Consider the following 12,869-nt stretch of genomic DNA (forward strand, 5'->3'; position numbering starts at 1 on the left):
CGTGATCTTGCCAAGTTGACTTATAAAACGGTATATGTCAACATGGCAAGATGTTTCATCTTGCCAAGTCGACTTATAAAACATGGCGAGATATGACGTGTCCGAAGCCCGGCGAGAGTCCAAATAATGTATCTCGCCAAGTTGACATAAAACTTTTTATAAGTCAACTTGTCAAGATAAAATATCTCGCCATGTTGACATATAACTTTTTAAAGGTCGACTTGGCAAGATCACGTATCTCAACATGTCGACATATAACTTTATACAAGTCGACATGGCACGATAATCTATCTCGCCAAGTCGTCAAGTTGATGGCAAAGGCTCCGTAGTACTCACCGAATACCGCGACTTCCATCTGTTCATTTGCTAGAATTATGACGACTTCTTGACCAATGTGTGTGAATGCGATTCGAGTTCTAGAGCTTTCAATCTTCTTAAATGGATAAGATTTAAGATTACCTCGAATTACCAAGCATTGATCTGTGCAGAATGATGAATAATGTAAAGATCACATAAATCATTAGTATTATTCAGTGGCGGATCTAACTTATTTTTCCAAGGGGGGGGGGGGGGGAGGAGTTGGGTCTACCGGAATTAAGGACCATCACCCACGGACTGCGAAGCGGCGAGCCGATTTTCTTTTTTTTCTATTTTCAGGGGCAGATCGCCAGCTTTCGGGGGGAGGGGGATATCTTAAAATAAAAGTGCAATCGATGCAATCTACGTGTAATACATTAAATAAACTTCCCGATTACGCAACTTATAGAAAGCGAGTGACGTCACCTTAGTGAATATAAAAACGCCGCAGTTTACAATACGACGCAGTTATATTCACTGAAGTGACGTCAAAACCAAGAATATAACGACAATGTGATCCTTGCAGCTATGGTCACGTGGTGGCGTACTGACCTATCACCGATTACAATCTACATAACCCAGGGGCCGCGGAACGGTTTTCAAAGTGGGGGGGGGGGGGGGGGCTGAGCCAAAAGTGGGGAGCTGACCATGCTAAAAATCACAATCATATTTACGTTTTTGTACACGGTTTTGGAAAAAAGTGGGGGGGGGGGGGGCTGAAGCCCCCCCCCAGCCCCCCGGTTCCGCGGCCCCTGTAACCTATGTAATGTATTGCCTGGCCTATCTTTTTGATGAATGACATTTCACCCCCCCCCCGAAGCTAAATTTTCACTCAGGGGTAGAGGATTATGTATTATGCACACTGCATCATTGGTGTAAACGTTTGTTCTTTTATGTGCACAGGGACCGTGTTCATTGTTAGCTGCCATAGCACCTGAAGCTTCAAAGCCCAGATCAACAAACAGACAAGGTTCTTATTTATGAACACGGTCAACTCTCAAACATGCCTACCGTTAACTGCCCAATTCCCGGCTGTGACTACGCCACACCAGACCTTGATGCTGTCATCGTAGCTGCCCTTCTAACTGCCCACAGTACCATTCACACCTCTGGACAAGCCGCCAAGGTCGAGAAGGTCAAGAGAACAACGATTGCTGCTGCTGGCACCAGCGAGGAATGGGCGGACTTCAAGTCGCGGTGGTCCGACTACGTTGATGCCACTAAGATCACTGGGAAAGACAAAGTTGTCCAGCTTCTGGAATGTTGTGACGAGCCCCTACGGAAGGACCTCACACGGGCTGCTGGTGGTAGCCTCACCAACAAAACTGAGGATGAGGTGCTGACAGCCATCAAGGAGCTTGCCGTACGAGAGGAGAACACCATGGTTGCCCGCGTGACACTCCACAACATGCGTCAAGACAGGGACGAGACAGTTCGCAGCTTCGGCGCCCGTCTGCGGGGACAAGCAGATATTTGCAAATTCATCATAGCTTGCCCTGCCTGTAATGCTGACGTCAATTACACTGACGCAATCATGCGGGATGTGCTTACCAGGGGAATCGCCGATTCTGAAATCCAGCTCGATCTTTTAGGGGACAAAAACCAAGACATGGGCCTGGAAGAGGTTTTCCAGTTCATTGAAGCGAAAGAGGCTGGTAAACGCTCTGCCTCCTCTCTCCTCGACTCACACACGGAAACGGCCAGTAGCTCCTCCTATAGGAAAGCTAAGCAGGCGCACCCAGGACCCAAGGACAAACAGGAACTGTGTGCCTACTGTGGCAAGAAAGGACACGGACGGAGTGCCCCAGCTCGTGTCCGCAAGATGCAGTGCCTGGCCAATGGACAGAAATGTGGTCACTGCGACAAGTTCCACCACGTGGAGGACGTCTGCCGCACCAAGGGCAAGCCAAAAACGTCACAGTCGACCTCCTCGGGTGAGCAGGAGGGGGCCATCTTCGATACCCTTTGTGCTATCCGTGACCTAGGACAATCACATGGCCTCCCCATTGATCACCACGTATATGATGACATTTCCCAAGCATGGCACAGGAAGAGATCAACTCCTCAGCCATACCTCAATGTGACTGTAAGGGCTGTTCCGGAGGACTATCGAGCCCTCGGGTTTAACCTGTCATCCCCCTCACAAACCAGCGCCATCCCAGCTATGGCGGACACTGGGTGTCAGAGCTGCCTCGCCGGGTTAAAGGTCCTACGCCGCCTTGGGTTACGTCATCAAGACCTCATTCCTGTCACCATGGCGATGCACACCGCAACTGAGGGCGGCATTACGATCCTGACGCAAACTGTGAGAAGCTCCAACAGTATCTCCTAGATTACTACCAGTCCAGCACATTCAATACCTGTGAGCATCAGCCCTTGCCACTCATGGATAGCCCCCCGATGAAATTGATGGTAGACTCAAATGCGGAACCCGTCGCTCATCACACACCTGTGCCGGTCCCACTCCATTGGCGTGATGCCGTCAAGGCTGATTTGAATCATGATGTGCAGTTGGGCGTGCTGGAACCTGTACCCATTGGGGAGCCTGTTACATGGTGCCACAGGATGGTAGTGTGTGCTAAGAAGGATGGTAAACCGCGTCGAACAGTCGACTTTCAGGCCCTCAACGTCCATGCTACACGTGAAACGCACCATACACCATCACCCTTCATTCAGGCCCGCTCTGTCCCTCATGGGAAGAAGAAGACGGTATTAGATGCATGGAATGGTTACCACAGCGTCCCCATATGCCCAGAGGACCAACACCTCACCACTTTCATTACCCCATGGGGCAGGTACCGTTACAAGACAGCCCCTCAGGGCTACATTGCCTCCGGAGATGGATACACCAGGCGGTATGATGAAATTGTCTCGGGCATCCAAAATAAGACAAAATGCGTCGACGACGTCCTCCTGTGGGCTGACACGGTGGAAGACAGTTTCTTCCAGGCTGTTGAATGGCTGGATATCTGCGGCCGCAACGGGATTACCCTCAATCCTAGGAAGTTCACCTTCGGTACGGATATCGTCGAATTTGCTGGCTTTGAGATCACCCCTGACAGTGTTCGCCCATGTGAGAAGTACTTGAAAGCCATCCTTGAATTCCCAACGCCCACCGGCATCACAGACGTGCGCTCCTGGTTTGGCCTTGTCAATCAAGTGTCCTACGCCTTCAGTATGGCTGAGAAGATGCTCCCATTCCGTGACCTCTTGAAGCCCAACACACCCTTAATATGGACCACAGCACTCCAGACAGCTTTCGACGAGTCCAAAGCCACCATTGCCAGCGAGATTGAGGAAGGCGTGCGCATTTTTGATCCACACAAACCCACCTGCCTCGCGACAGACTGGTCCAAGAATGGCATCGGATTCTGGCTCCTACAAAAACACTGCAGCTGCAAAAACACTGAACCCTTCTGCTGCAATATGGGCTGGAAGATCACCCTTGTGATCAGAGCAGATTCACCCATGCCGCTGAGGCACGCTATGCTCCAGTGGAAGGCGAAGCCCTAGCCGTAGCTGTTGCCCTGGACAAGGTGAGATACTTTGTCTTGGGATGTGAGGACCTCACCATAGCTGTCGATCACAAGCCCCTCCTCAAGATCTTTACCGATCGCGCCCTACAAGACATCCCAAATCCCCGCCTGAGGAATTTGAAGGAAAAAATCCTGCGATACAAGTTCCGTATGGTCCACATTCCAGGCGTCAGACACCGTGCCACAGATTGTCTCTCAAGACACCCGACCGGTGAGCCAGAGAAGTTGCACCTCCCTGATGACATCGCTACAATCTCTTTGACCCCTGCCATGTTCCTGCACTCCGAATCACTCATGACAGGCCTCCGAACCATGGCCCCACAAGAGGACACTGTCGGGATTTGCACGCTTTCCTCTGCTATGTGTGCCCTGGAGTCCCTCCACTTGAAGTCAGTCACATGGGACCGGGTCCGTACTGCCACAACTAGTGACGACAACATGCAAGCACTACTCGATGCTGTTGAAGCTGGCATGCCGGAGTTTCGTCATGAGCTCCCCTCACCTCTCCGCGAATATTTCCCATTCCGTGACGACCTTTATACAAGTGATGGTGTCATCCTCTACAAAGACCGCATTGTCATACCACCATCACTCCGGGAGGAAGTATTGGCTCATCTGCATGCTGCGCACAAGGAGTAACTTCTATGACAGCCAGAGCGGAGTCCTCAGTCTTTTGGCCTGGCATCACTCCTAGTCTGCTGGGCAAACCCTTCACTCGAGTTAAGGGTCTGAATGTGCAGCCTACTCATGCCTTGTGTACTGAAGGCTCTCTCGCTCAGGGTCTGCTTCATCTTTGGAAGTTGGGCACAAATTTTGCTATGTCAATCATTGTGAGTTTGTTACCATGACATTCCCTCTCTGAACTCTCCTCCCACTAGCTGGTCATTTGGGCCAGTCACCTGCTGGGCAGGAGATCAACTGGTGTTTGTTTAATTACACGCTGCATCCCCTGCATCGCACTTATACTCCTTATTGAAACTCCAGTCTAGCATTATGCAATAGCATAGTGGCATACATATATGGCAAATGTCTTGCCATGGTCCCTGAATCCCTGATAAATAAATGTTGCTTTCTCTCTTTTTGAATCTTGATAGTTTTTTTAATTGTGCATGTTGGTATGTTTATTCCTTTGGATCACACAGTGTTTTTTTTTAAACAAAGCCCTTTTCGTTGCTTATAATTAACACTGTACAGCAAAGTTTTATCAAACAAAAATAATCTTTGACAGCGCAGGCATAACATTTTATCCTACATGTATAGGCATTAGAAGGCAAAGAAAGTTCGGGAAATATTCTCCAAAACTGCAACATCAATATCAATTTTGTTGATATTATCTTAATTGTCAAGTTTTAGTTTGTAGGCTTATATGGGATTGTTTTCCCCTATAGTTATTGGAAAACAGCAAAGCATTTATCAATTTACACTCACTAAATTTGATATCAAAGATACTCTCGAATAATTCATATTCATCTACAATATGCCTTTTGTGGTTCCACATGTACAAATTTGCTCAGTCATATTAATAATTTTTCATAATATATGATTACAAACAGAAGGAATTGAAATATTTCACATCATAAGATAATGCAAATGAAAATGATGTGTGACATGGGTAATTCTCTCATTTGCATGATGATCAGGAGGTAGGCCTTCATGTACAAATGCATAAACATTAAACCCAATGTTTTGTGAAAAATTAATGTCATAACATTCTTACCTTAAACACCAACTCAATTACTTAAAATGGTAAAAGAAAGAAATAACATTTTATAGAAATTACACTAAAAATGAGACAGCAAAAAGCCGAACAAACCCTGGAAAATACAAAACTACTAAAACCTATATATATCAATTGAAATACTGATCGAAAGAAAAAAAAATGAAAACATTAAAGGTCAAGTCCACCCCAGAAAATTGTTGATTTGAATCAATAGAGAAAAATCAAACAATTATAACGCTGCAAATTTCATCGAAATTGGATGTAAAATTAAGAAAGTTATGAATTTTTAAAGTTTCGCTTAATATTTCACAAAACAGTTAAATGCACAATCAGCGATTTGCAAATGAGAGTCTGTGATGTCCATCACTCATTATTTCTTTTGTTTTTTATTGTTTGAATAATACAATATTTCAATTTTTACAGATTTGACAATAAGGACCAACTTAACTTAAAGGTCAAGTCCATCCCAGCAAAATATTGATTTGAATAAATAGAGAAAAATTCAAACTAATATAATGCTGAAAATTTCATCAAATTCGGGTGTAAAATAAGAAAGTTATGACATTTTAAAATTTTGCTTATTTTTCACAAAACAGTGATATGCACAACTCAGTGACATGCAAATGAGTCAGCCGATGATGTCCATCACTCACTATTTCTTTTGTTTTTTATTGTTTGAATTATACAATATTCAATTTTTTACAGATTTAACCATAGGGACCGACTTTACTGAATCATATAGTATTAAACAATGCTAATTCCACATGTTCAGGGAGGAATTAATCACTGTTTCACTTGACAATGAGGAGATAATTAGAATATTTCATATTTCGTTTAATAAAATACAAAAGAAATAGTGAGTGGATGACGTCATCACTCTCCTCATTTGCATACCAACCAGGATGTGCATATAACTGTTTTGTGAAATTAAGCGAAACTTTAAAATGTCATAACTTTCTTATTTTACATCCGATTTTGATGAAATTTTCAGTGCTGTGCTTGTTGGATTTTTCTCTTTTTATTCAAATCAATTATTTGTTGGGGTGGACTTGTCCTTTAACCATAAACTGTTAAAATAATGGTAATTCCACATGTTCAGGGAGAAATAAAACTTTGTTTCACTTGACAAGGAGGAGAAAATTAGAATATTTCATATTTCATATACTAAAATACAAAAGAAATAATGAGTGATGTCATCAGTTCCCTCATTTGCATGCCAACCGAGGTGTGCATATAACTGTTTTGTGAAATGAAGTGAAACTTTAAAATGTCATATTTTACATCCGATTTTGATGAAATTTTCAGCATTATGCTTGTTGGATTTTTCTCTTTTTATTCAAATCAAGTTATTGTTGGGGTGGACTTGTCCTTTAAAGGGCAAGTCCACCCCAACGAAAAGTTGATTTGAATAAAAAGAGAAAAATCCAACAAACATAACACTGAAAATTTCATCAAAATCGGATGTAAAATAAGAAAGTTATGACATTTTAAAGTTTTTGCTTAATTTCACAAAATAGTCAATACATATGCACATCCTGGTGGGTATGAAAATGAGGAGACTGATGACGTCATCCACTCACTATTTCTTTTGTATTCTATTATATGAAATAGGGAATATTCTATTTTTCTCCTTGTCAAGTGAAACAACGATTAATTCTCCCCTGAACATGTGGAATGAGCATTGTTTAATACTATATGATTCAGTCAAGTTGGTCCTCATTTTCAAATCTATAAAAAATGAAATATTGTATAATTCAAACAATAAAAAACAAAAGAAATAGTGAGTGAGGGACATCATCAACTTTCTCATTTGAGTTGTGGATATCACTGTTTTGTGAAAAATAAGCAAAACTTTAAAGTGACATAACTTCCTTATATTTCATCCGATTTTGATGAAATTTTCAGCGTTTTGCTAGTTTGATTTTTCTCTATTTATTCAAATCAACATTTTTCTGGGGTGGACTTGACCTTTAATGACCTGACAGTTTCTCTGTTTCCAATTATTCCCCTCCTTATATCATCTTCACATTTTTTCTCTTCATTTTTTTTTCGTATTTTTGTCTGTTCCTTCCTTTTTTATTTACCCTTTTCCCCTATTTCGGCAGAAGGGGGGGGGGGGGGGTGCGGAGCCGCTCCGGCTCTCTGGATCCACATAATTATCGTTACAGGGAAATACAGCAATGGTAGTTTTGGCCTATAGTCTTCTTTATACAAAGCATTATAATTGTGTGAATAATTGGGCATGCATCGCGAGCGCGTAGCGCCAAGGTGGCGGGGGGGGGGGGTGCAGTGAAATATATTGCTGTACACATGCGTAGCCAAAAAAAGAAAATAGTTTAAAGGGGTGCATTTTTTAAGTTTTGGACGCGGACCGCGCATGCACTTGTTTAGGGTATCAAAAATACAAATTTTCAAAATAGGGGTGGTTTTGAAAGACTGGTCAATGGTCAATCGCGGGGTCAAACGTAGAGTCTAGGGTATGTTTTTTCCAAAGTTTTTTTTTAGACTAGCCAAACGCGTTCACGGTATGTTTTTTCCTCGGGGCTTTTCCTCCTCCTTTCTGAAAAGTGTTTGGGCCTGAGACAAAACTTGTTTAGGTGTCATATTCTGGCGACAACTCGTTTAGGGGCCAAAATGTGCAAAATGAAGCCCGCGAAAAACTTGTTTAGCGGGTTATTTTCAACACAGAGGAAAACTCGTTTATAGGGGGGTTGGACATAATTTGGTCATGTGTACAGCAGTACATTTGACTGCCCCCCCCCCCGCGCCCCCGGCAAGGCGGGTAGAGTTATAATGTTAACCGTCTTTTACATCCTTTCTCCACCAGGGGCTCCTTTCCCTTTTTTTTCACCCGTGACTTTCCCCCATTTTTTCTTATTCATTTAGGTTTCCTTTTTGTTTGGGAGGGATTTCCCCACCAGAAATTTAGTGTAGACTCATCCTTATGCCCCGCCCATGCTTCCACTGCCTACATTATAACTTTATTTTTTATTTTCTTTATTACTGGTACCTTATTTTCATCCTAATCGATGTGCATGTGCAATTTTTTATCATAAGCAAAGTTGATTTGAGTAAAAAGAGAAAAATCCCACAAGCATAACGCTGAAAAAAAGAAAGTGATAACAATTTACATGTTTGCTTCATTTCACCAGGGAGTTGTGATGTATTTCACAACAATAATTGTGAACATCCTGGTCGGCAGTGGCGTAATTACGGGAGGGGGGGGCACGTGCCCCCCAATCGGCTGACCCCCCCCCCCCCCAAAAAAAAAAAAAAAAAAAAAAAAAAACGAGGAAAAGGAGAAAAAGAGTGAGAAAGGAAGAGAAACGTACTGGGAAAGAAGAAATTATTGTTCATTATGATGTTTTGTTAAATTATAATTATGTTATGTTATATTACATAAGAAATATCTTTTTCATAACTTTATGAAACATTAACTCAGGGCCTATGTCTTCATTGTTCCTGGTGCTCGCATTGTCTGTTTAAGAAGATATCTAATCCTGTTGTACTAAAACCTCCCGTTTTCAAGTCAATATACACCAAATATATTTTTTCGCACTTCGAGATATTGTTTTATGCCCAATAGTATGCTTCTTTTTCATGACTACTTAAAGCGATTGCCCAATTTTAAGGTCTTAATATAAAACATTTCCTGTCCGTGCTTACGTTCGTAATTAGTGGATTGGTGAGGTATAACTGCCCTCCATGAGTTCCTATAGAATCAGTCCTTAAAATGTCCCTTTTTCTGATCTGAATGTACAAAATTTTCAGCTCGCTCTTCGTATAATGATTACACAAATTTGATTATAATGTCCATTTTTAGGTCTGAATATCCAAAATTTTCAGTTCGCGCTTCGCGCTCGCAATATTTGATTAGTGAGATGCGTATAATGATGATTACAATTACAACAAGCATGACAAGTGCTTAATGCGTTTAGATGCATGCAATACTAACAAAATCAGCAAGAGCTTGGCACTCGCATTAGATGACTATGGTGAGATATGTATACTCTTATAATGGATTCCTAAAATAAAATCCTTAAAATCTCCGTTTGAGGTCAATATATACAAAAATTTCAGCTCGCGCTTCGCGCTCGCATTGTTTAGTGAGACAGGTACGTATAATCATTACAAAAATTTGAGTCCCTTTTTAGGTCTGAATATCCAACATTTTCAGCTCGCGCTTCGCGCTCGTATTATTTGATCAGTTAGATACATACGAAGCGCGCTCACTAAGTGGCTCAGAATTTTTGCTGGTGCCCCCCCCCCCAATGCCGTGACCCACAGTACGCCACTGTTGGTCTGTATGCAAATGAGGGGACTGACGACATCACTCACTATTTTTTTTTGTATTTTAATATATTGAATATTGATGTTTCAAATTTCTCCTCATCGTCACGTGAAGCAAAATTTTCTCTTCTAAACATGTGGCATTGCCATGGTACTAACATTTAATATGTTCGGTCAAGTTGGTCTTTTATGTCAAATCTGTAAACATTGAAATATCGTTAAAACTATTTTTTAATGAAAGAAGAAGAAAAAAAAGTATAAAATGAGGGACATCATTGTCTTTCTCATTTTACATGCCATTTTAAGTTGTGAATATAAAGTCTTCACTGTTTTTTTTTAGTATTTGAATTTAATTTTACTATTTATAACCTGCACATAGTTTTCTGTTGCCAACAGCCCTGGCTGTAACGACAGATTGGAATTAAAGATGTAATAATATTTAACTAGAAAAAAGAAAAGTGATTAAGGAGTAATGAGATAGAATCAAATAAATGTGGAGAATAGGGAAGAAAAATGAGAGCCACTGAGAGAAATGGACTTCGTGCAAATTATATGAAATCTTAAAGGTCAAGTCCACCCTATAATTTTTTTATTTGAGTAAATAGAGGAAAATCAAACTAGCTAGGCTGAAAATTTCATCAAAATCGGACGTAAAATAAGAAATGTATGATATTTTAAAGTTTCGCTTATTTTTCACAATGCACACCTGGGATGCAAACGAGACAGTTTATAACCCTAACTCACTATATCATGTGTTTGTTATTGTTTAAATTGTGCAATAAGGACCAAGTTAACTGAACCATAGTAATAAAAAAGCTGATTCAACATGTTCAGGGAGGAATTGGTCGTTGTTTCATTTGATATGAGGAGAAAATTATAATATTTCACATAATCAAATGCAAAAAAGTGGATAGTCTCCTCATTTGCAAATCGGACCAGGATGTGGAAAACTGTATGTGAAATTAACCGAAACTTTAAAATGTGATTAAACTTTCTTATTTAACATTCGATTTTGAGGACATTTTCAGTGTTATAAAATGTTGGATTTTCCTTTTTTTTATTCAAATCAACTTCTTTGTTGGGTGAACTTGTCCTTGATCCTTAGTTATATTCATAATCTATCATAGGGCTAATAAAATACATGAAGGAAGTTCCAACCTATATAAAGTGAAAAAATGACCCAACAGAAATATATAAAGAAACTGTATTGGTATTGGAACAAACTATAATGGGCCAATACAAGAAATATACATTTCTATAGCTTACGTGTACTTCCCTGCTTAGGACTGGAAGATTTGTTCTAGCAGGGATATGTGACTATTTCCTATGGTATTATACAGTAGGTCCTATAATGACCATTTCATTTCTGCATTTGGATGTAGACCACAAGATCCCTGGAGGGTTTTCTGGGCATGGGACATTGTTTATGTTGGATTAACTACTGGCTAAATCTTATCTGAGTTATCAATTATCTTCTCACTGGCCACTGGTAGCAGTTCCCCTGGGAGGCTGATTGACAATGTTTACTAGCCAATGGAAAGTGACTCTGAAAGAAGGAGGTGGGGCCAGATTTGGAGCGTGAGAAATGATTTTTGGAAGATTATGCAGACCCTGTATTGGAACAGCAAGTTTTGTATGTGCTAGTCTTTGCGTGGAGGCACACTTATTTATCAAAGTTCCAATCAGGGTCTGTGCCTGCAGACTACATCACTCCAGTCATTACAGCTCTCGGTGCCCGGTGCAACCAATGCAACAGGATCGCACCCTCCGACCCGCGTGCACCCCCGACCCCGTTGCTGTCTCCGGCCTACCCTTTCCAATGCATCTGTGCCGATTTCTTTCACTACAAGGGCTGCAACTACCTGGTCATCGTGGACCGCTACTCCAATTGGCCCATCGTTGAGAGGTCCAGTCAAGGGGCAACTGGACTCATCTCTTGCCTACGGAGGACATTCGTCACCTTCGGGATCCCGGATGAACTAGCATCGGATGGTGGCCCAGAATTTACAGCGGCTGCCACACGCCGCTTTCTCAAGGACTGGGGCATTCATCACAGACTTTCATCCGTTGCTTGCCCACATAGCAACTGTCGTGCTGAGGTGGCTGTCAAATCCGTGAAACGTCTCATCATGTCCAACACCAGCCCTGCAGGTGCCCTCGACACTGATACCTTCCAACGGGCTATGCTGCAGTACCGGAACACTCCTGACAGGGACACCAGGCTCTCCCCGGCTATGTGTGTCTTTGGCCATCCAATCCAAGACTTCATCCCCATTGCCCCAGGCAAATATCCACCACACAACACATGGCACGAGACCCTGGCAGCTCGGGAAGAAGCACTTCGTACCCGTCACATGAGGGACGCAGAACGTTGGTCCGAGCATACTAAACGGCTCCTGCCCCTTGCCGTCGGAGACCACGTCCGCCTCCAGAATCAGACAGGACCACACCCACTCAAGTGGGACAGAACTGGGACTGTGATCGAAGTTCGACAGTATGACCAATACGTCATCCGAGTAGATGGTTCTGGGAGGGTCACCCTCCGCAACAGGAAATTTCTTCGGAAATATGTGCCTGTGCAACAGCACCCACCCCCACTGACTATGGAGGAAGACATCTCTCTACGTCACCGTCCAGCACCCGCACCCCTCTCTAGCCGTGTGGGACAGGTGCCACTCTCCCTGCGACATACCGGCACTGCAGATGCCCCATGCCGCCCCCCTGAGCCTGCTTCTGCCGCTTCTTCACCTCCGCAGGCAGCCAAGGATGCCCCTCGTGGAACGCATCCCCTCTCTACCGTGAAGGACTCCCTCACAACGCCGCCTGAGACACCACCAGCAGCCCCCGGCTTGGATCCGGTTCCTGCACCGATCACTGCTTCTCCGCCTGGCACCCCTCCTACAGCACCACGGCGCTCTACCCGTCGCACCAGACAGCCTGTCTGGCACTCGGACTATTCCATGTGA

At 42.9% G+C, this 12,869-nt stretch overlaps 1 protein-coding gene across 1 annotated transcript; it reads left to right on the plus strand.

The window, feature by feature from the left end:
- The first annotated feature begins 4,043 nt into the window (after window positions 1-4,043).
- LOC135157225 (uncharacterized) lies at window positions 4,044-12,869 on the plus strand. Its single transcript, XM_064112173.1, has 2 exons — window positions 4,044-4,496; window positions 11,529-12,869. Exons 1-2 carry the CDS (start codon window positions 4,044-4,046, stop codon window positions 12,867-12,869), a joined length of 1,794 nt encoding a protein of 597 aa, XP_063968243.1.

Source organism: Lytechinus pictus, chromosome 17 (assembly GCF_037042905.1).
Source record: "Lytechinus pictus isolate F3 Inbred chromosome 17, Lp3.0, whole genome shotgun sequence".
Lineage (NCBI taxonomy): Eukaryota > Metazoa > Echinodermata > Echinoidea > Temnopleuroida > Toxopneustidae > Lytechinus > Lytechinus pictus.